Here is a 25,569-nt window from a genome sequence, read left to right as displayed (position 1 = left end):
CCTCACAACAAATCAAATCAAATCAAATTTATTTATATAGCCCTTCGTACATCAGCTGATATCTCAAAGTGCTGTACAGAAACCCAGCCTAAAACCCCAAACAGCAAGCAATGCAGGTGTAGAAGCACGGTGGCTAGGAAAAACTCCCTAGAAAGGCCAATACCTAGGAAGAAACCTAGAGAGGAACCAGGCTATGTGGGGTGGCCAGTCCTCTTCTGGCTGTGCCGGGTGGAGATTATAACAGAACATGGTCAAGATGTTCAATGTTCATAAATGACCAGCATGGTCGAATAATAATAAGGCAGAACAGTTGAAACTAGAGCAGCAGCACAGTCAGGTGGAAGTTGAAACTGGAGCAGCAGCATGGCCAGGTAGACTGGGGACAGCAAGGAGTCATCATGTCAGGTAGTCCTGGGGCATGGTCCTAGGGCTCAGGTCAGTTGAAACTGGAACAGCAGCATGGCCAGGTGGACTGGGGACAGCAAGGAGTCATCATGTCAGGTAGTCCTGGGGCATGGTCCTAGGGCTCAGGTCCTCCGAGAGAGAGAAAGAAAGAGAGAAGGAGAGAATTAGAGAACGCACACTTAGATTCACACAGGACACCGAATAGGACAGGAGAAGTACTCCAGATAGACAACTGACTGTTTATGACTTCAACAAGGAATAAAACACCTCCAGACCTGCTGCTCGTGTCTTAGTACATACTGACAGATTATATTAGTGTGAAAGTGTTGTGTCATTTATAATTGGTTTGATTTGAAACCAATTATATTCATCCCAATATATTCATCCATTCCAATCCAAAGAGGATGGAGTCCTCTGTGTCTGTGGCGTTGTGGGGGCCGCGCTGTGCCATTAGAGGGCCTCCGTGTGGAGTGCGGTGATACTGCAATCTCCTGGGGGCTCCTGGTTCTGGGCTGGCCGTTGGTGGATAGATAGTGCCCTCCAGTGGGGATCAGAGGCTCTGAGTTCTCTGAATAAAATAACTGACTGTCCTGCAGAGCGTCGAAAGGCATGGGAGCATTAACATTAACTACACAGTAGAATAGTTAATGTTCTTACAGCAACAGAAGTATATTGTGGGAGATGCATTATTTTCTGGAAATTAAGCTGATTAAAGGCCTCACAGTGTGTGAGTGAGATGACTCCACATATACTTGGTATACACATCAGTAAAACTAAATCTGACACATTGAATATACAGCAGGGTTGGGGTCAATTCCATTTTAATTCCAGTCAATTCAGGAAGTACATTGAAATTTAAATTATCTTCAATGCTTTACACTGTGGAGAATTTGGAACTTGGTTAACTTTCTGAATTGACTGGAATTAAATGGAATTGACCCCAACCCTGATATACAAGCCTCATATATTCCACCCACATTCATTATATACACCATTTTGCACTGTTCTAGTCTTCTTGTGTTGTAGGCCTACACTGGGTAGAAGAAGTATGTTAATTAAGTAGCTCTCTGTCGCCCTGGAGGTCCATACATCTGTAGTAAGCACAACACAGGGTACATCGGCCATTCCTTGATAACTTGATCTATGGATTGCTTATATAGCGCAGGTACTAACTACCTGTTTGCTGAAACGGGTGAGAGGGAAGTTCATAGCGTAGCTTGAGCACGTGCTGAAACCTCCTCTTCACAACCCTGCGAGAATGCGCACATATCCGCGGCTATAAACACCTATTGCCCAGTCTGAATCAGCTGCGAAGCGCTGCTTGAATGCAGAAGGGAGACAAAGTTGTGTTATTGTTTCTTTGTGTTTCAGTCTTGCTCCGGTGGTAATGAACACATGTGATTTTGGTGTAAATCTGTCAACATGTTTAAGGTGTTGGCAGCTGCATTGGCTATTCTTGTTGAGCAGTGGAGACATAATGTATCCACAACTCTCTGTCCATCACCGTTGTAAACTACTGGGAAGACTAAATATTCCCTAACTGGAGATTTTAAATGACAATGGAGGACCCACCTGGTTTATCGTCCACACCACCTCCCATCATACAGAACTGGTTCCCGCCTGCGCCTCACAAAAGGACAGTTTGAAATGTGCCAATTAAGATTACAAATGTGCACATAGGCTCTAGATATTTTACCGGAATAGACTGAAATGTTTTTTTCAGCTCAGATTTCATCAAGAAGGCATTTATTGTTGAATCTTTGTTGTATGTATTCATTCTGGTTAGTGAGGAATGTTTGGTAAGAATACGTGTATTATTACACTCGGGCTGTGGCGATCTGGTCATACTCCTATTCGTGATCGGATCCATTTTATCACACTTGATACTCGTAAATGGATTTACTTGTGATCGGAACAATCTAGAAGTACGCTTTAATTGCCTGTAAAACCTATTCCTATCACTCAGAGCGCATTGGTTGGTATGTTCATTCACACACACTGTTCAAAGGTAAACTACCCCGACTGATGAAAATGCACATGATTTACTTACTAAGTGATTTGGACCATGATTTACCTATCACGGACCAAACACACCAACACAGATGTGAAGAGGGCACGACAATGCCTCTTCCCCCTCAGGAGGCTGAAAATATTTGGCATGGGCCCTCAGATCCTCAAAAAGTGCCAAAGCTGCCCCATTGAAAGCCTCTTGAATGGCTGCATCACTGCTTGGTATGGAAACTACTCGGCACCCAACCGCAAAAGGCACTACAGAGGGTAGTGCGTATGGCCCAGTACATCACTGGGCCGAGCTCCCTGCCATCCAGGACCTCTATACCAGGCAGTGTCAGAGTAAGGCTCTAAAAATTGTTAAAGACTCCAGCCACCCAAGTCATAGACTGTTCACTTTGCTACCGAATGGTAAGTGGTACCGGAGAGCCAAGTCTGGGACCAAAGGCTCCTGAACAGTTTCTACCCTCAAGCCATAAGACTGCTGAAGGGTTAATCAAATGGCTACCCGGATTACTTGCAGTGCTGGAAAAAATGTGTTTGCCAGGAATGTCCAGAATGTTTTGATGTCTCATTCATTACTCCTGTAAAGAGTCTGGATCCACCTTGGATCTAATATCCCTAGCGAATGGATGTTGATCATCTGTTGTTGTCTGCTAGATTTACAGTAGGGTCTCGTTACATTTAACAGAGAAAGCATAACGATAACGATTTAATGTTTTCATATGTTTTTGTGCCTCGGGTTGGACACCGAGTCTAGTGTGCACAATTGCGTAGAATATATTATTGCGCACACCCAACGTTATTCCTATGCATTATTCTGGATGTCATGACAACAAATTTACATAACCCTTAGTGGGCTTATTCCCAATGTCATTTTGTAATGAAATGATGAATAGATTTTGTTTTCCATGTTAGATCTGCAAATTTAAACAATACAAGGGGCTTGAAGAAGCCTACTTGAACTTGAATGTGGAGCTGAGAAATTCACGTAGTCTACTGCTTTAATTGAAGGGTGTTGCGCTACTCTGTTGCGATAAAACCAGGTGCGGTTACTTAGCCGACAACATCTAATGTTGGCTTCAATGTCTTTCCATACAAATCCTTCCATTACATTTTTTAAAATCTGAATTTAGTTTACTTTCTCGTTATAAATACAGCAATGGTGAGATTCAAATGGTGAGATTAACGTTACCACTATTCATGGCATTATGTGTCTGAACCTCCATGCGTGCATCCAATATATTTAGTCAGGCAATGTCCACATTATTCTCATATTTTATTATGTAATAATAATTTGAATATCAAAGCTTAAAAAATGCATTACTCTTAAAGTGCTAATGGCCTACTTGTGACACTTTTGGCATGCTTTTAGTTTAGGTGGGGGGTTCTATATTAGGCCCTATGCTTAAAATTATATAAAGGATACAATATTATAACATTGAGGTCCTACAATTAAGTGCCTGAAAAAGTCCCTGAAAGTCCTTGTATTTGACTTGCGAATGTCTGGCTGAGCCCTGCTTAAAGGATGTATAGTCCTAGGCTTATAGGAGGGTAGACCTACATGTTGAGTAATGGGTAATTTGCATATATTCACTTTTATTCTTCTAAGTATACATGTGGAACTGTATACTTTTTTTTCAAACCATTTGGAAATGTTGACGCCAATGTCACACATTGGACCCATTATTTATAGAATGCCCCCCCTCCCCCACACACACATATTGACACATTTGTACAATCAAAATAAACTATCTGCTGTAAACAAATAAACTAGAATACATAATAATAGGAAGCATGCATGGGCTTGGATCAAGACAATTATTCCAGCAATAGAGCCCCACAGTGGAGGATTCAAAATACTCGTAAAACCTAGCGGGCAAAACGGGAAAAGGTTCCAATCGTTTTTCCACCATTCATTTTAGAAACACTTCAAATAAGGGCTGTGATTCGTGTAGGCTTACCCTGGCGTGACATTTTGATAACCGTGTAAATCTCTCTCAAGGACAAAGTGACTTTTATCAATATATGCCTGCTCGCTACTGCCCCCTAACTGTGAGGAGAACTCAGTTCTCACACCGCTAATGACTGGTGTCTCCAGTGTGTACATGTAACAGTATAGCTTCTGTCCTCTCGCCCGACCCGGGCTCGAACCAGGGACCCTCTGCACACATCAACAACAGTCACCCACGAAGCATCGTGCCACAAAAGCCGCAGCCCTTGCAGAGCAAGGGGAACAACTACTTCAAGGCCTCAGAGTGAGTGAGGTCACCAATTGAAACACTATTAGCGCGCACCACCGCTAGCTAGCCATTTCACATCGGTTACATACACTTGAGATGATCTACCCTCCTTAGTCCTCATATTTGGGACATCTTTTGGTGACACAGGCTGCAGAGAGATCTCAGCACCAATATGTTGTATGCATTATGTAGCTATACATGTTACAAGGGGGTGGATGCCTTTAAACATGTGAACTGTGTCTGTATTTGTATTGTGTCTATGTTTTAGTATTAAATGGAAAACATAAATACATTTAACATAATTATCATTATTTTTGGACTGCTTATTGCCATGGTTCTTTTTTACATCAATCTCCCAACATTTGCTGACTGACTGAAGAAATGGTCAAGCTGAGAAATTATTAAATCGCTTAGTTCTGTCATGTTCCCCCCTAGTCTCTTCCCACAGCCACTGTATCCCCACACAACTCTGGGGGTGGAGTCTTGCAAGTGAAACAATGTTACACCCCCAACTTGGTGTGAGTTTGTAAAGACACACAGCTTCACACTGTAGTTTCCTGTTTGTTAACCCACTGATGGCCTTCTTCTCACTGTTTAACATTTCCACAAAGAAGGGTGTTGGGTGGGCTTCAGGATACTGTGGGAAAGGTCCTAGTCACCTCAGTTCATCAATATATCACCCAGAGATTGGGCCAAGGCGATTATGGTTAGGATAACTAATTTCATCACCTGTTATTGTAATTTCAAATGTAGAAAAAGCAATTACTAACTGGTTTCTGTGAGTGCAACTTGTGGATGATGCTACTGCGACCTTGTTAACTATTTAAGCATACCCATGTGTGTGAAGTGCTGCTAACCACACTATTACGGTTGAGGACAGTGGTACAAACGTACACAAACTTTTTCACAGTTTGAAATCTGTACTGTAGTATGCATGAAAACTGAAATACTTTACAGAGAGTGCAACAAGTACATATCAGTGGTCACATAGTCTCTTTCCACGGCTGCTGTGTCTTATCAGTTTGAGGCAAGCCAGACTAAGACAAGCATGTGATTATGCTCTAGTCTAGCTATAATCCTCTCAGAAGCAGATATACAGTGCCGTCGTAAAGTATTCAGACCCCTGGACTTTTCCCACATTTTGTTAGGTTACAGCCTTATTCTAAAAATGGATTTAATAGTTTTTTTCCTCATCAATCTACACACTATGCCCCATAATTACAAAGCATATTTTTTTTTGCTAATTTATCATTTAAAAAAACATGACATAACACATTTACATAAGTATTCAGACCCTTTACTCAGAACTTCTTTTAAGCACCTTTGGCAGTGAGTAACGCTACAAGCTTGGCACACCTGTATTTGGTTTCTCCCATTTTTCTCTGCAGTTCTTCTCAAGCTCTGTCAGGTTGGATGGGGAGTGTTGCTGCACAGCTATTTTCAGGTCTCTCCAGCGATGTTCGATCAGGTTTAAGTCCGGGCTCTGGCTGGGCCACACAAGGACATTCAGAGACTTGTCCCGAAGCCACTCATGCGTTGTCTTGGCTGTGTTAGGGTCAATGTCCTGTTGGAAGGTGAAGCTTTACCCCAGTCTGAGGTCTTGAGCCACCGTGCTTCTACATTGCCATTGCTTTCTGTTTGGGGTTGTAGGCTGGGTTTCTGTATAGCACTTTGTGACATCTGCTGATGTAAAAAGGGCTTTAGAAATACATTTGATTGAGAGCTCTGGAGCAGGTTTTCATCAAGGATCTCTCTGTACTTTGCTCCATTCATCTTTCCTCGATCCTGACTAGTCTCCCAGTACCTGCCGCTAAAAAACATCCCCACAGAATGATTCTGCAACCACCATGCTTCACTGTACGGATGGTGCCAGGTTTCCTCCAGACGTGACTATTGGCATTTAAACCAAATAGTTTAATCTTGGTTTCATCAGACCAGAGAATCTTCTTTCTCAAGGTCGGAGAGTCTTTAGGTGACTTTTGTCAAGCGGGCTGTCATGTGCCTTTTACTGAGGAGTGGCTTCCGTCTGGCCACTCTACCATGAAGGGCTGATTGGTGGAGCGCTGCAGAGATGGTTGTCCTTCTAGAAGGTCCTCCCATCTCCAAAGAGGAACTCTGGAGCTCTGTCAGAGTGACCATCGGGTTCTTGGTCACCTCCCTGACCAAGGCCCTTCTCCCCCGATTGCTTGGTGGTTCCAAACTTCTTCCATTTAAGAATGATGGAGGCCACTGTGTTTTTGGCGACCTTTAATGCTGCAGAAATGGTTTGGTACCCTTCCCCAGATCTTTGCCTCAACACAATCTTGTCTCGGAGTTCTACGGACAATTCCTTCGACCCCATGGCTTCGTTTTTGCTCTAACATGCGTTGTCAACTGTGGGCTCTTGTATAGACAAGTGTGTGCCTTTCCAAATCATGTCCAATCAAGTGAATTTACCACAGGTGGACTCCATTCAAGTTGTAGAAACATATTAAGGATGATTAATCGAAACCGGATGCACCTGAGCTTAATTTCGAGTCTAATAGCAAAAGGTCTGAATACTTATGTAAATAAGTTATTTCTGTTTGTAATATTTTATACATTTGTAAAAATTTCTAAACTTGTTTTCACTTTGTCATTATGGGGTATTGTGTGTAGATTGCTGAGGATAAAAAAAATCATTTTAGAATAAGGCTTTAAGGTACCAAATGTGTAAAAAATGAGTCTGAATACATTCCGAAGGCAGTGTACAAACATTTAAATCGAGTCTCCCACAAACAGCAACCTTTTCCATTTGGCTTTACTGCATTTATTTGGTCATTAAACCTGTTACTACATAGCTGATACATTTTAAAGTTCACTCTCATTATCAGCAGACAACAGATAGGGAGAGGCGTTGTGGTCAGGTGAAATCAGATTCAAATCTCTGCAGCATTCCACTTAATTTCAATGTCATACATTAGCATGGTTAGGAGAGCACTACTATCATATAAAATGTAAATGGGCTTGTCAATTGTGTACACATTTAGAAAATGTGTTGGCTCTAGGTTGTGAACGTTTTAGGGCGCACACTGAGTTGCCACAAGTCAGGATGTAGCATTTACATATAACTGCCAAAATAATGGAAACACTTGAGTAGATGAGGGACAGGAGTTGCATCCCTCCAGTGATGTTTCAGAAACCTGTAGAATCTATGCCAAGGTGAATTGAAGCTGTTCTGGCTCGTGGATGCCCAACACCCTATTAAGACACTCTGTTGGTGTTTCCTTTATTTGGGCAGTTATCTGTATTTGTGGTACAGCTAGTGAAAAAGGATGTCAGCTTTCTGATCTTCGCTTTGAAAAATGATAGTGTTTCAATGCCCATTTATAAAATACCTTAAACGACAATATTGCCCCCCCCCCCCGCCCCCCCCCCACCCGGGCTCAGATCCAATCCCTTAACCTTGCCAACCACGCTCCTTCCCCTCCGCAACGGCAACCAATCAAGCCAGAGGCAATGGGTAGAAAAGAGCAGACATTCTGTGCTCTCCAACCAGGACCAAGTTAACTACACTGGCTTACAACAGTTGCTTTATTATCCATTTCTACCTTTTGACTGAGAAGAAGATGAGGGTCATCAATATCGGTCTTCTGCTGGTTTGTGCAGGTAAATATATGGGTCATATTGAAATCCAGCTTTAGGGTAAGTCCATTTTAATTCAATACATGTTTGCCCATGGAAGAACTGGTCAGAAAGTAACATTTTGGACCTGATTAACATTCAGGAGACAAAGGTGCTCAAAGTTGAATAATTTTTCATACCCCACCATACCATGAGACATCCATGTCTTCATCACTGGAAAAGATAAACAGTTGAGTTTGATATAATTTAAATGCTTACAAGTGTTATCAATCTACAGTATTTTATTATGTCTTGAATATTTTTCTTTTATAAAGAATTGTCATTTTGAAAACTGTTAACATGACAATGGTTAATCAAATCTCCCCATTTCTGCCCATTTTTTTGCTCAGTTTTGCAGACCTTCTCATACAGCTGCAACTGTATATGCATTCATAAATCTAGACCTTTCTTGAGTTGGGCTCTGGGTTTTTGCAACTGTTCAGAATCTGAGTCTATGGTTGTTGTGGGGGAGGGGTTGAGTGTGTATGAGTGTGTATGAGTGTGTGTGTGTGTGTGGCTGTGTATCCCATAACTGTTGCGAGGGAGTAAAATATGTTCGGGACAATATAGGATGAATCACAATAATTGTTTGCTAAAATAATAAACGCTTGCCATAATGTAATTTTGGTAAATGGTGAGACTGGTGAGAGTTAAAAATCCTTTGCATAAACTGTCTACATTACTACATATACAGTATAAATGGCTAATTATGGAAAATAAGATAAACAGGATTTTTAATGTATATATTTTTTAATGGCTATATATAATACAAATCGAGGTAAGGGCGATGGAAATGCATTTGACAGTTGATCTGCTTCTGTTTTGTGGGTGGCACTGGGTGCTCTTTTCGAAGGATGGGTCCCAGTCTCTCGGGTCCATGGGATCCTGGGGGCCTTTTGGCGGTCTGCCGGGCATTGGGATGACAACCCAACTCGGGATGAGGAGGGCTTTTAGTGGGTGGAATAGTGGGGACCAATTGGACGTTTACTCAGTTGCAATGCAAATATCATCAGCTTTAGACATTCAATTATCATGTTATATTTTAATGGTACGTTTACAAACCTTATATTATGATAAATAGAATAGAAACGTGTGTTTCATTATGGTAATTGGTGAAATAAGTATAGCCAGTTATAATTGTAATGTTTATATGGCAGATCATAAGAAAGATAATAAGAAAAGACTATCAGTATTTACCTGGCTAAAGAGAAGGAATATAATATCTATTGTTTACAGGAAACTCATTCAACAATTTTAGATGAAGTTTTGTGGAAAAAGGACTGGGGGGGGGGAATATATTTTTCCCACGGGCAAAGAAATTCAAAAGGGGTGGTAATATTAATTAACAGTAATTTTGATCTAATCGTGCTAATTGTCCAAACACATCATCAAGGTAGATGTATTATTTTAAATATGTTATTGGACAATAAACAAATGTGGCTTATTAACCTATACCTAGATTTTTCGATGTACTGATTCAATGGCACATGGTTTATGAACTGAAATGCAAAACAACGCCTGATTCAAAACTTCAAAATGTTCAATTAAAATGTCTATACAAAATTATTGCAACCAATAGAATGTTATATACATGGGGGATACAATCTTCCCAGCTCTGTAGATATTGCTGCGAGGAAAGCAAAGGCATTATATAATTTATAATGGTACTGTCCATATGTAGCTTGTTTTTGGTCACAGGTCCAGGAATGGCTGAAGAATTGAAGAATAGCAACATTTACCTAGTACTAATGCTGCAGATAGCAATACTGGGTGATTTTAAAAGTCATAGTCAATCGACCAAAAATATAATAATTATTTTATCATAATCATTTTTTAAATCTTTAATTTACAAACTGTAGAAGCTATGAGAATAGAAAGTTTCAGTACTTTTGTGAAGCATCACAGCACAATTGACAATATATATGTCAAATAGAAATCCAGGGAATTTTTGCTTGGATTAAATGTCAGGAATTGTGAAAAACTGAGTTTAAAATGATTTGGTTAAGGTGTATGTAAACTCCCGCCAAATACATTTAAACTCAGTTTTTCACAATGACATTTTTTAAACTTGGGTCAAACATTTTGGGTATCCTTCCACAATCTTCCCACAATAAGGTGGGTGAATTTTAGCCCATTCCTCCTGACAGAGCTGGTGTAACCGAGTCAGTTTGTTAGGCCTCCTTGCTCGCACACACTTTTTCAGTTCTGCCCACACATGTTATGGGATTGAGGTCAGGGCTTTGTGATGGCCACTCCAATATCTTGACTTTGTTGTCCTCAACTTCATTTTGCTACAACTTTGGAAGAATGCTTGGGGTCATTGTCCATTAGGAAGACCCATTTGTGACCAAGCTTTAACTTCCTGACCGATGTCTTGAAATGTTGCTTCAATATAGCCAAATAATTTTCCTACCTCATTATGCCATCTATTTTGATAAGTGCAACAGGCCCTCCTACAGCAAAGCACCCCCACAACATGATGCTGCCACCCCTGTGCTTCACGGTTGGGATGGTGTTCATCAGCAAGCATCCCCCTTTTTCCTCCAAACATAACGATGGTCATTATGGCCAAACAGTTCTATTTTTATTTCATCAGACCAGGGCACATTTCTCCAAAAAGTACGGTCTTTGTCCCCATCTGCAGTTGCAAACCGTAGTCTGGCTTTTTTATGGCACCTTTCAGGTTATGTCGATATAGGACTCGTTTTACTGTGGAAATAGACGCTTTTGTAACTGTTTCCTCCAGCATCTTCACAAGGTCCTTTGCTGTTGTTCTGGGATTGATTTGCACTTTTCGCACCAAAGTACGTTCATCTCTAGGAGACAAAAGGCGTCTCCTTCCTGAGCGGTGTGGCGGCTGCGTCGTCCCATGGTGTTTATACTTGCGTACTATTGGTTGTACAGATGAATGTGGTACCTTCAGGCATTTGGTAATTGCTCCCAAGGATGAATCAAACTTGTGGAGGTCTACAATTTCCTTTTTTGAGGTCTTGGCTAATTTCTTTTAATTTTCAAATGATGTCAAGCAGAGGCACTGAGTTTGAAGGTTGGCCTTGAAATACATCCACAGGTACACCTCCATTTGACTCAAATGAAGTCAATTAGCCTATCAGAAGCTTCTGAAGCCATGATATAATTTTCTGGAATTTTCCAAGCTGTTTAAAAGGCACATTCAACTTAGTGTATGTAAACTTCTGACCCACTGGAATTGTGATACAGTGAATTATAAGTGAAATAATCTGTCTGTACACAATTGGTGGAACAATTAATTGCGTCATGCACAAAGTAGATGTCCTAACCGACTTTCCTAAACTATAGTTTGTTAACATGAAATGTATGGAGTGGTTGAAAAACGAGTTTGATTGACTCCAACCTAAGTTTATGTAAACTTCAGACTTTAACTGTATATAGATATATATATTTACCCCAAAAATATATGGGGGATTGAAAATTATGCAGACGATTACATTGATGGAAGCAACAATCTGCAATATTAAAGCTGATCCACTTACTTCACGTTTTATTTTATTTAAAAAAATAATGCATCTAAAAACTATTCAACTCCGATTATTTAAAGCTTAAACCCTATTTCAAATCTGAGCTTTTTGTGTTGTTTCCGCCATCGGTTGAGACAACATGCGTGTCATTTCAAATCATAGAAAAAATAATTAATAGATGGTACCTATGCCTTCAAGACCACTGCAACTTAGATGGTAAACCATTTACATTTTAAATTAATAGTACATTTTACTTCTAATTACTCCCACAAAGATGACCCACCCGCTGCCAAATGTCAATTTAAATGGTCATGTCTATTCTGGTATCTTTTATGATTTCAATAGGTTTCCTATGGAGGATTGACAGTATAATCTTTAACAACAGATATTCCCATTCAAGTCAACATTCTCTGATGTGTGGACCTCCAACCATTAGATTCACATTTTAGTACATTTATCAGCCAAAACATGATATCCACCCTGTCTTCAAGAGCATGTTGTGTCTCAACCGATGGCGGGCACAACACAACTTAGATGATGATGTAGAATAGGGTCTAAACTACAACATCTGTCAACATGAAAAAAATAGAAATGTTCATGTTTTTAGATCATTGATTTATTTTAAACCTTTTTCCCCCAGAAATGATAAAATATTTGACAACCCCGTTTGTAAGCTTTTAAATTTTATTAATCTCAACCATTGAATATTTCCCAGTGATGAAGACATGGATGTCTCATAGTATGGTGGGTTATGCAAAATATGTAAACATTGAACACCTTTATCTCTTTAATATCTTGGCATTCAGGTCTAAAATGTCACTTTCTGAGCACTCCTACAATGGTCATATATGAACGGAATCATTCAAATCGAAAGGGGTGCTGTCAAAAAGTGATTGAATCCAAATGGATTGACCATTTACCTATTGTAAAGATGTTACCGTTTTTGTCATAAAATTACAATGCTAATAGAATCTTTTTTTGTAGCCTTTGCTCAGTCCTTCAAGTCTCAAGGTGGGGGGAATCTGAAAGAGGAGGAGGACATGTGGGGGGCCTACCTAATGGACAGAGATGACAACCATGCCGAGGTAGTGTTGGAGACTTTTCATTGTATTGTATTAGTGAGTACTGCCCCGGACAAAAACACCTGATTCAGTTTGATAACTAGTTAATAAGTTGAATCTGGTATGCTTGTCCGGGTCTACCAAATAATTTGTACTGTTGGGGATACTCATGGACTCTAGTTGAGAAACACTGCCCAACACAATACCCAGCTAGCACATTTGGTTCCTTGGAAGGTGTGGGAACATATGTTTTTGGTTTAACATTGGCTGTGGGAAAGAAGATATATTTTTTCTGACCAGTAAAACTGGACACTTTTGTTTTACATTCTGAGAACAGAAAGGAACATTTTGTCTGTTCTGGGAACATTTATGTTGCAGAGAGGTTCTGAGAACGTTTTATTTTGGTTCCTTTAATGCTTTTCTGGGAGGTTATATTAATGCTTTGAGAAGGGAAATTATAGGTTATTTTTAGGTTTTTGAATAACTTCCACTAAATGTTTCAATAAGACTTTAATAACACTGCTAGCTTATTTCTTTGAACTCCAAGCACAGATAGGACACATGGAAATTCCTTATTCATTAATTATGCAAACACATATATTTTGTATTGTAACACAGAATTAGTCCACTGAGCCACCAGAATGAAACTAGCATGCCATTTCAAAGGAAACAAGCACTCATTAAGATCAGGTGTGGTCAATTAGTGGGCACGGCCAACACAACTTTACAGTGAAATGCTTACTTACATGCCCAGTCTCAACAGTGTAGAGTTAAAAAAGGAACACACATATTTGCTAAATAAAAAAAGAAATTGTAACTCAATAAAAACAATAATGAGGCTATTTACAAGGAGCACCAGTACCAAGTCAATGTGCAGGGGTACGAGGCAGTTGAGGAAATTTAGTATGTACATGTGGGTAGGGGTAAAAGTGTCTAGGCAATCAAGATATATAATAAACAGAATAGCAGCAGTGTATGTGGGAGTGTGTCCATGTGTGAGTGTCGTCAATATGTATGTGGTGTGTGTGTGTGAGCGTATGAGTGTGTTGGAGTGTCAGTGTAGTATGTGTGAGTGTGTAGATTGAGTCTAGTGAGTGTGCATAGAGCCAGTGCAAGGAAGCCAATTTAGATCAAGAAACAAATAACAAAGGGGTTAAATTTAAATTGTGCGGGTAGCCATTTGATTAACTGTTCAGCAGTCTTATTGCCTGAGGGTAGAAGCTGTTTATATGCCTTTTTGTCAAAGACTTGGCACTCCGGTACTGCTTGCCGTGGGGTAGCATATAGAATAGTTTATGACCCTGGTGGCTGCAGTCTTTCACAATTTTTAGGGCCTTTCTCTGACACCTCCTGATATAGAGGTCCTGGATGGCAGGGAATTTGTCCCCAGAAAACATACTTCACACTTCTTATGGCTTGGGCAGTATTTCGACGTCTGGATGAGAAGCGTGCCCAAAGTAAACTGCCTGTTAATCAGGCCCAGAAGCTAGGACATGCATATAATTGGTAGATTTGGATAGAAAACACTCTAAAGTTTAATGTCTATGATTATAACAGAACTGATATGGCAGGCGAAAACCTGAGGAAAATCCATCCAGGATGTGGGATTTTTTTGATGTGGGTATTTTCAATTGAAAGCCTATACAGTATCTAATGGGTTAGGATCCAGATTGCAGTTCCTATGGCTTCCACTAGATGTCAACAGTCTTTAGACCTTGTTTCAGGCTTGTCGTCTGAAAAATGAAGAAGAATGAGACCTTTTGTCAGTGGACTGAGGAAGAATTCAGAGCTGGTTTGCGCTCGTGACCGATTACACGCCCTTCGTTGTCTTTCCTTTCTATTGAATACGCTATTGTCCGGTTTAAATATTATCGATTATTTAGACAATTGACAACCTGAGGATTAATTGTAAACATTGTTTGACATGTTTCGACGAACTTTACCGGTACTATTAGGATGAATTCGTCTGCATGACCGCCTTGTAGCGTGTGGATTAATGAACAAAACGCACCAACAAAACTGAGCTTTTGGGATACAAAGAGGGACTTTATCGAACAAAACAAACATTATAGTGTAGCTGGGACTCTTGTGACTGCAACCATATGAAGATCTTCAAAGGTAAGTGATTAATTTTAGAGCTGCCCGGAGGTTAATCGCATGTTATATTTTCGTCGTAAAGCTTTATTGAAATCTGACAATGCGCCTGGATTAATTTAACCTCTCTGGGATAGGGGGGACGCTTGTGTCCCACTTCGCCAATTTCCAGGTAAAATGCAGAGCGACAAATTCAAATAAAATTATATAAAATCTAACTTTCATTAAATCACACATGTAAGATACCAAATTAAACCTACACTCGTTGTGAATCCAGCCAACATGTCAGATTTCAAAAAGGCTTTTCGGCAAAAGCATAAGATGCTATTATCTGATGATAGCACAACAGTAAAAGAGAGAGTAGCATATTTCAACCCTGCAGGCGCAACACAAAACGCAGAAATAAAATTTAAATAATTCCTTACCTTTGACATGCTTCTTTTGTTGGCACTCCAATATGTCCCATAAACATCACAAATGGTCCTTTTGTTCGATTAATTCCGTCCATATATATCCAAAATGTCAATTTCTTTGGCACGATTGATCCAGAAAAAAACAGCTTCCAATTTGAGCAACGTCACTACAAAATATCTCAAAAGTTACCTGTAAACTTTGCCAAAACATTTCAAACTACTTTTGTAATACAACTTTAGGTATTTTTAACTTCTTGGATATAGGGGGCGCTATTTAAATTTTTGGATGAAAAACGTTCCCATTTTAAACAAGATATTTTGTCACGAAAAGATGCTCGACTATGCATATAATTGACAGCTTTGGAAAGAAAACATTCTGACGTTTCCAAAACTGCAACGATATTGTCTGTGAGTGCCACAGAACTGATGTTACAGAAAAAACCCAGATAAAAATCCAATCAGGAAGTGCCGCATTTTTTAAAACTGCCTCATGCCAATGACTCCTTATATGGCTGTGAATGGGCCACGAATGAGCTTAGGCTTTCTGTCGCTTCCCCAAGGTGTCGACAGCATTGTGACGTATTTGTAGGCATATCATTGGAGGATTGACCATAAGAGACTACATCTACCAGGTGGTCGCTTGGTGTCCTCCGTCGCAATTATTGCGTAATCTCCTGCTGCAGTATTTTTCCGTTTGCTTCTGATGAGAAGCCAACTGCCATCACTGATAGATTATCGAATAGATATGTGAAAAACACCTTGAGGATTGATTCTAAACAATGTTTGCCATGTTTCTGTCGATATTATGGAGCTAATTTGGAAAAAAGTTTGGCGTTGTAAGTGACTGCATTTTCCGGTCTTTTTTTTTGCCAAACGTGATGAACAAAACTGAGCTATTTCTTCTACACAAATAATCTTTTTGGAAAAAATGAACATTTGCTATCTAACTAAGAGTCTCGTCATTGAAAACATCCAAAGTTCTTCAAAGGTAAATTATTTTATTTGAATGCTTTTCTTGTTTTTGTGAAAATGTTGCCTGCTGAATGCTAGGCTTAATGCTATGCTAGGCTATCACAAATGCTTGTGTAGCTTTGGTTGAAAAGCATATTTTGAAAATCTGAGATGACAGTGTTGTTAACAAAAGGCTAAGCTTGTGTTTGAATATATTTATTTCATTTCATTTGCGATTTTCATGAATAGGAAACGTTGTGTTATGGTAATGAGCTTGAGGCTATGATTACGCTCCCGGATACGGGATTGCTCGTCGCTAGAGGTTAAACGTTGACTTCAACCTGAGGATTGTTTATAAAAAAACGTCTGACATGTTTCTGTGGACATTACGGATACTATGTGGAATTTTCGTCTGCGATGTCGTGACCGCTCAAGCCTGTGGATTTCTGAACATAACGCGCCAAACAAATAGAGGTATTTTGGATATAAAAATAATCTTTATGGAACAAAAGGAACATTTATTGTGTAACTGGGAGTCTCGTGAGTGAAAACATCCGAAGATCATCAAAGGTAAGCGATTTAATCTATTGCTTTTCTAACTTTCGTGACCAATCTACTTGGCTACTAGGTGTTAGTAATATTTTGTCTACTGAGAGAGATGCTCTTACATAAACGCTTGTTATGCTTTCGAAGAAAAGCTGTATTAAAATCTGACACGCCAGGTGGATTAACAACACGCTAAGCTGTGTTTTGCTATATTGCTATATTATTGATTTCATGAACATTTAGACATTTAATTATAATTTGGCGCACTGAAATTCAGCGGGTGTTGATGAAAATGATCCCGCTAACGGGATGGGTGCGTCAAGAAGTTAACAGGATAGAGTTTTGTTCATGCTGAGAACGGAATGTCTATGTTTTTAAATAGCATTCTTTGTTCAAGTTGTGTCCATGGTTTTCTTAACTTTCTCAGAAAGATTTGAGAACATGAATGAATAGAACCATGAAAACAACTTAATGCTTAAGTACAGAAATTCCCACAGAACAACGTTGCTTCTGAACAGTCGTGGAACAATTTGAGAACATGACTTTAAATAGAACCATGAGGAAACATTATGCTACAGTAATGAAATTCCCACAGAAGTACGGTGTTTCTTAACATTCACTGAACTATTTGAGAACATTCCCGATGTCAAAACAGTTGAGAACGTTCAGAGAACATTACCAAAATGTAAATGTAACCATGTTTGAATTTTTAGGAAAGCTTATATTAAAGTAATTTTATAAAATTGTTTCATGTGAAGTTCCTTAAATGTGCTGAGAATGTTCCAAAGCCAACCCACTGGGCACACACATTTTGAATCAACGATGTATCCATGTAATTTCAAATGAAATTACGCTGAACCAATGTGGAATAGACATCGATTTGACGTCTGTGGGAAGCAACTTTCCCAGAAAGTTGCGGGAAGTTTGTTTGCAAAATAACCATAGGTCAACAACGCTCTCACCAAGCTCTAAGACACGTGGTTCTCAGAACGGTATGTGCTAGCTGGGAAGCCTAAAGAAATTGGGGTTTGCATGAGGTTGCATGAAAAAAATGGTAGCACCAGTGCCAGTCTGTTTGTGCTACCATCCCAACTCCTTGTCACCCATTGTCATGCCAAACATGTGAAGAGAGCAGAAACAGACTAAGCCCAGTGTTGATTGTTTTAATTAATCCCAAAGAAAGAAAGAAACATTAATCTAGGTTAATGTCATTATTTGGCTATACCATTTTGCCATGTCATATTTAAGTAAATACCTGATAATTTTTGTAACCTAAAATGTCTCCCTCTCCCTCAGATCAAAGCTGTCCTTCCAGGTACCTGCTTTGCGTGTAAGCGCATCATCAACAAGGTCAAGGCCCAGCTGGATGGTGATAATAACAAGGTAATGATGACAGATTGCTCACCTTCCATTTTACAGTCACAGAACAAACTCACGTTAGCTTTACACTCTTTAATAAATATAATGCAAATACACTTTTTAGTTGTAGTGTTGATGGATTCTGGGTGCTAACGTCTAAACTTGGGATAGGGTTAATTTTCAGGTATCCTATTGAACTATTGAGTGCTTAGATTTAGAGGGTCGACACCAGAAGTTAATGGTTATCTGTAGGAGGAAGGTATATGGTGTGTGCAATTAAGCTTGGAATGTGCTGAGTGCAGGGAAAACGATCACGTGAGGGGAGAGGGGAGATAGCCATGGATTAGTGATGAAGGGGGTCGAGGTATGTCTGGTCACGTTAAGAGAAAAAAAAGTTTATTGCCCGTATCACTTAGTTTTCTGCCTAAAAATATTCACCTTTATTTAACCAGGTAGGCCAGTTGAGAACAAGTTCTCATTTACAACTGCTACCTGGCCAAGATATAACAAAGTAGTGCAACACAAATAACACAGAGTTACACATGGGATAAACAAACTTACAGTCAATAACAAAATAGAAAAGTCTATATACAGTGTGGGCAAATGTAGTAAGATTAGGGAGGTAAGGCAATAAATAGGCTTTAGTGGCAAAATAATTACAGTTTAGCAATTAAACACTGGAGTGATAGATGTGCAAGTAGAAATACTGGGGTGTAAAGGCACAAAACAAATATATGGGGATGAGTTAGTTGGGTGGGCTATTTACAGATGGGCTATGTAAAGGTACAATGATCGGTAAGCTGCTCTGACAGCTGATGCTTAAAGTTAGTGAGGGAGATATAAGTCTCCAGCTTCGGTGATTTTTGCAATTAGTTTCGGTCATTGGCAGCAGAGAACTGGAAGGAAAGGCGGCCAAAAGAGGAGATGGCTTTGGGGGTAACCAGTGAAATATACCTGCTGGAACGTGTGCTACGGGTGGGTGCTGCTATGGTGACCAGTGAGCTGAGATAAGGCGTGGCTTTACCTAGAGCATACAGGTCGCAGTGGTGGGTAGTATATGGGGCTTTGGTGACAAAACAGAATGCACTGTGATAGACTACATCCAATTTGCTGAGTAGAGTGTCGGAGTGTAACGGTTTTCTTCCTGTGAAGGAGAGGAGGACCAAAATGCAGAGTGGTTATTTATAAACATCTTTAATGAAAGATGAAAACGTGAACACTATACAAAATTAGAAAACGTGGAAAAACCAAAACAGTCCTAACTGGTGCAAAACACAGAGACAGGAACAATCACCCACAAAATACCCAAAGAATATGACTGCCTAAATATGGTTCCCAATCAGAGACAACGATAAACACCTGCCTCTGATTGAGAACCACTCCAGGCAACCATAGACTTACCTAGAACACTCAACTGAACACAACTCCATAGACTACAAAACCCCTAGACAAAACAAGATACATAAATCACCCATGTCACACCCTGGCCTAACCAACATAATAAAGAAAACACAGAATACTAAGGCCAGGGCGTGACACGGAGGCTATTTTGTAAAGGACATAGCCAAAGTCAAGGATCGGTAGGATAGTTTGTTTTACGATGGTATGTTTGGCAGCATGAGTGAAGGATGCTTTGTTGCGAAATAGGAAGCCAATTCTAGATTTAATTTTGGATTGGAGATGCTTAATGTGAGTCTGGAAGGAGAGTTTACAGTCGAACCAGACACCTAGGTATTTGTAGTTGTCCACATATTCTAAGTCAGAACCGTCCAGAGTAGTGACGCTAGAAGGGCGGGCTGGTGAGGGCAGCAATCGGTTGAAGAGCATGCATTTAGTTTTAATTGCATTTAAGAGCAGTTGGAGGCCATGGAAGGAGTGTTGTATAGCATTGAAGCTCGTCTGGAGGTTTGTTAACACAGTGTCAAAAGAATGGCCAGAAGTATACAGAATGGTGTTGAGGTGGATCAGAGAATCACCAGCAGCGACATCAATGATGTATACAGAGAAAAGAGTCAGCCCGAGAATTGAACCCTGTGGCACCCCCATAGATTGCCAGAGGTCCGGACAACAGGCTCTCCGATTTGACACACTGAACTCTGAGAAGTAGTTTGTGAACCAGGCAAGGCAGTCATTTGAGAAACCAAGGCTGTTGAGTCTGCCGATAAGAATGCGGTGATTGACAGAGTAGAAAGCCTTGGCCAGTCCGATGAATACGGCTGCACAGTATTGTGTTTTATCGATGGTGGTTATGATATCGCTTAGGACCTTGAGAGTGGCTGAGGTGCACCCATGACCAGCTCAGAAACCAGATGGCATAGCGGAGAAGGTACGGTGGGATTCGAAATTGTCTGGAATCTGTTTGTTAACTTGGCTTTCGAAGACTTTAGAAAGGCAGGGTAGGATAGATATAGGTCTCTAACAGTTTGGGTCTAGAGTGTCACCGCCTTTGAAGAGAGGGATGACCGCGGCAGCTTTTCAGTATTTAGGGATCTCAGACGAAACGAAAGAGAGGTTGAACAGGCTAGTAATAGGGGTTGCAACAATTACAGTGGATCATTTTAGAAAGAGAGAATACAGATTGTCTAGCCTGGCTGATTTGTAGGGGTCCAGATTTTGTCAGCTTTCATAACATCAGCTATCTGGATTTGGGTGAAGGACAAATGGGGGAGGCTTGGGCAAGTTGCTGTGGGGGGTGCAGGGCTGTTGACCGGGGTAGGGGTAGCCAGGTGGAAAGCATGGCCAGCCGTAGAAAAATGCTTATTGAAATTCTCAATTATCATGGATTTATCGGTGGTGACAGTGTTTCCTAGCCTCAGTGCAGTGGGCAGCTGAGAGGAGGTGCTCTTATTCTGCATGGACTTTACAGTGTCCCAGAACTTGTTGGAGTTTGTGCTATAGGATGCACATTTCTGTTTGAAAAAGCTAGCCTTTGCTGTCCTAACTGCCTGTGTTTATTGGTTCCTATTTCCCTAAAAAGTTGCATATCACGGGGGCTATTCGATGCTATTGCAGTACGCCACAGGATGTTTTTGTGCTGGTCAAGGCCAGCCAGGTCTGGAGTGAACCAAGGGCTACTATATCTGTTCTTTGTTCTATTTTTTTAATGGCGCATGCTTGTTTAAGATGGCGAGGAAATCACTTTTAAAGAATAACCAGGCATCCACTACTGACGGAATGAGGTCAATATCCTTCCAGGATACCTGGGCTAGGTCGATTAGAAAGGCCTGCTTGATGAAATTGTTTTAGGTAGCGTTTGACAATGATGAGGGGTGGTCGTTTGACCGCGGATCCATTACGGACGCAGGCAATGAGGCAGTGATCGCTGAGATCCTGGCTGAAGACAGCAGAGGTGTATTTAGAGGGCATGTTGGTCAGGATGATATCTATGAGGGTGCCCGTGTTTACGGATTTAGGGTTGTACCTGGTAGGCTTCATGATAATTTGTGTGAGTTTCAGGGCATCTAGTTTATATTGTAGGACGGCCGGGGTGTTAAGCATGTCTCAGTTAGGTCACCTAACAGTACGAGCTCTGAAGATAGATGTGTGGCAATCAATTCCATATGGTGTCCATGGCACAGCTGGGGGCTGAAGGTGGTCTATAACAAGCGGCAACGGTGAGAGAGTTGTTTCTGGAAAGGTGGATTTTTAAAAGTAGAAACTCAAACTGTTTGGGCATAGACCGGGATAGCATGACAGAACTCTGCAGGCTAACTCCACCCCCTTTGGAAGTTCTATCTTGGCGAACATTTTTGTAGTTGGGGATGGACATTTCTGAATTTTTGGTGGCCTTCCTAAGCCAGGATTCAGACACTGCTAAAGCAGTGAATAAAACAAATTTATGGAGGAGGCAGCTGATGTTCACATGCATGAAACCAAGGCTTTTACGGTTACAGAAGTCAACAAATGATAGCACCTGGGGAATGGGAGTTGAACTTTGGGCTACAGGGCCTGAATTAACCTCTACATCACCAGAGGAACAGTAGGATAAGTGTAGCTTTATTTAACTAGGCAAGTCAGTTAAGAACACATTCTTATTTTCAATTATGGCCTAGGAACAGTGGGTTAACTGCCTATTCAGGGGCAGATTTGTACCTTGTCAGCTCAGGGATTTGAACTATGCAACCTTCCGGTTACTAGTCCAACACTCTAACCACTAGGCTACCCTGCCTCCCCGGTATGGCTACAGGCTATAAGAACTGGTTGTCTAGTGCGTTGAGAACAGAGAATAAAAGGAGCAGATTTCTGGGCATGGTAGAATAGATTCAAGACATAATGTACAGACAAGAGTATGGTAGGATGCGAGTACAGTGGAGGTAAACCTAGGTGTTGAGTGACGATGAGAGAGGTTTCGTCTCTGGAGGGACAAGTTAAACCATGTGAGGTCTCCACATGTGTGTGGGGAGGGACGAAATTGCTATCTAAGGCATTTTGAGCGGGACCGAGGCCTCTACAATGAAATAAAACAGTAAAAACTAGCCAAGACAGCAGTAGACAAGGAATATTGACATTAGAGAGAGGCATAAAGAAATCACAGGTGTTGATCAGGAGAGCTAAGGCAACAACGGGTACATGGAGATGAATGGGCAGAGTGGGTAAGTTAGGTACATGCAGGACCTTGGTTCGAGGCTGGGGCCGACAGTGAAACAAAAGTAGGTACTGTGTTATTGAAACAGTCCCGGGGGCATCAGCTGTGTACCCGAGTGATCATAGGGTCAAAAGAGCAGCAATAGGTGAGTCAAGGTGCTGTTCGGTAGTCACTACTATGCTAGGTGAGCACTGGACACAGCATTTAGAAAAACTAGCATGCTGGCGCTAGTAAATGGTTTTTCGGCAACATCGTAACATAATAGCTTGTTGAGAACACATCGGGCGATCATGTCGGCAGTCCAGTCGTGATGGATTGACGGGGCTCCATGTTGACAATAAAGGGTTCAGGCAAATTAGCAAAGGAGGTATTGTAGCCCTAGCATTAGCTGGTATATATATATATATATCATTTTTTTATTTCCTTAATTTAACCAGGCAAGTAAGTTAAGAACAAATTCTTATTTTCAATGACGGCCTAGCTTGAGGCTAGCTCAAGGCTAGCTGGTGCTTGCTTCGGGACAGAGGTGTTAGCTAACAGTAGCCACTCATTAGCAGCTAGCAAGCTGCAATGATCCGGAGTAATGATCCGGTGTAATGATCCAGAGCGGCAGGAATCCGATGATATGATGTAGAGAAGCAGTCCGATATGCTCTGGGTTGATATCGCGCTGTGCAGACTGGCAGGTGTTGTCCGAGATAAGACTGGCTGATGACGGGGAAAAAAGGCGAGGACCGCTAGCCGTGGCTAACAAAGACTAGTAGCTAGTTAGCTGGCTAGCTCCTGATGGAAGTTCTAGCTATGAGGTATAAAAATAGCAGATCCGTACCACACTGGGTGAGGCGTGTTGCAGGAAAGTATATTTTGTTTGTAGATAGAAAGTGAGATTAAGATATATACGAAAAAGACTGGCTATTTACATGGGATAAGACACGGGATAAGACAAAGACAGATACACACGTCCAACTGCAGCGCCATCTTAGATTCAATAAAGATGCAAATGTTTAGCGAGAAGGAGGGAGACTCCACCCAAAGTCGGGTACATATACCACAACTATTTTAAACATGTCTTTGTCTAATGCAACTGTATTGACCCTCTGGGAAGAATAAACTTGGTTTGAGCTGTCATAGTGTCCGTTGAGTTTTTACTCTGAAAATGTCAAGCTAACAGTGTAAACACAACAGTCTCATCAATATACAGTATTTTATAGCCATAATAAAGCCTAGTCAGGTTCATATTGAAATGATTGAGAAACCCCTTTATACTGCTATATCTCTGCAATTCTCACAATGTTATATAAGCAAATTCATTTGTGTCACCAATGACATAAAAAAACATTCTGTAAGTGATCTATCTCTCTATATTTTTACTTGCAGGATAACATATCTGCTAAACTGGACTCTATTTGTGGCAGCATGGGGATACTCAAAGCCATCTGCAAGAAGCTTGTCAATAAATATAAAGAAAAACTGATTGACGAACTTATCAATGATGAGGACGCAAAGGATGCCTGTAAGAAATTGAAGCTATGCAAATAAAATACCATTTACCCATGATTGCCCTGGGCACACGTTTCTTTCAGAACACGCTGTCATAGCTTACCTTAACATTATTTTCATACACAACTGTCTGGATGGAATGGCAGTCTTTAAAGTCATTTATTAACATTGCTAATATCTGACATTCCATCTCGACAGAAGAGGACTGGCCACTCATCAGAGCCTGGTTCCTCTCTAGGTTTCTTCCCAGGTTCCTGCCTTTCTAGAGAGTTTTCCTAGCCACCATGCTTCTACATCTGCATTGCTTGCTGTTTGGGTTTTTTGGCTGGGTTTCTGTATAGCACTTTGTGACATCGGGTGGTGTAAAACAGGCTTCATAAATATATTTGATTGATTGATTGATTGATTGATTACAACTGCAATTTTTATTGAATTAAATCCTGAAGGTTATTCAAAACAGTCTCCTTCATTTCACTATAAAACCCTTGCTATTAATGTATACTATCTCCCTGCAATGCATTCTAAAATGAGGGGCTTGGTCTCTCCCTTTTGGATATTTTACATTGGAAAAATCATCCTGTGAATTAGGGCTCAATTTGATTGTATCGTGGAAGATCCAAGTTATAGCTCAAATTAAATTTAAAGGAGAAATGACATTCATTTTTACCTTTATTTAACTAGGCAAGTCAGTTAAGAACAAATTCTTATTTCAATGATGGCCTAGGAACAGTGGGTTAACTGCCTTGTTCAGGGGCAGAACGACAGATTTATACCTTGTCAGCTTGGGGATTTGATCTTGCAACCTTTAGGTTACTAGTCCAACGCTCTAACCACTAGGCTACGCTGCTGCCCCCACCCTGCATTTTAACACAGATCTTCCGCAATACAGATCAAATTCCCCCCTCAACTGACAAAGGTATATTCACTACTTTCAGAGTACCACTAAAAATGTAAACACAAGTCACGCTGTAGTACATAATGTTAGTCGTGATAACTGCTAACGATAAAGGGTTGTGCTAATGATTTCAAGGGTGTAAGTGGTCCATGTCTAAAATGTATTTTGCGACAACACTGGCCCAAAACATTCAGTATCTTGTGACTGAGGAGAATATGAGGACCACCTCTCTTATCATCAGTATTGGTCTTCTTCTGGTTTGTGCAGGTAAATATGTTGACCTTCTTTTGTGAGGTAAAATGTAAGGCATATAGATAGCAACTAAATAGGCCCAATGAAATGTAACTAAATAGGTCTCGTCATGACTTG

At 40.6% G+C, this 25,569-nt stretch overlaps 1 protein-coding gene across 1 annotated transcript; it reads left to right on the top strand.

Annotated features, from left to right (window-relative positions):
• The first annotated feature begins 7,804 nt into the window (after positions 1 to 7,804).
• LOC109894659 (saposin-C-like) lies at positions 7,805 to 24,762 on the top strand. Its single transcript, XM_020488294.2, has 4 exons — positions 7,805 to 8,285; positions 12,782 to 12,882; positions 18,159 to 18,245; positions 24,183 to 24,762. The coding sequence occupies exons 1-4, from the start codon at positions 8,246 to 8,248 to the stop codon at positions 24,342 to 24,344; spliced, it is 390 nt and encodes a 129-aa protein (XP_020343883.1). The 5' UTR covers positions 7,805 to 8,245; the 3' UTR covers positions 24,345 to 24,762.
• Positions 24,763 to 25,569: the final 807 nt, after the last annotated feature.

This window comes from Oncorhynchus kisutch, linkage group LG7 (assembly GCF_002021735.2).
Source record: "Oncorhynchus kisutch isolate 150728-3 linkage group LG7, Okis_V2, whole genome shotgun sequence".
Lineage (NCBI taxonomy): Eukaryota > Metazoa > Chordata > Actinopteri > Salmoniformes > Salmonidae > Oncorhynchus > Oncorhynchus kisutch.
This window is presented reverse-complemented; position numbering and strand designations above follow the sequence as displayed.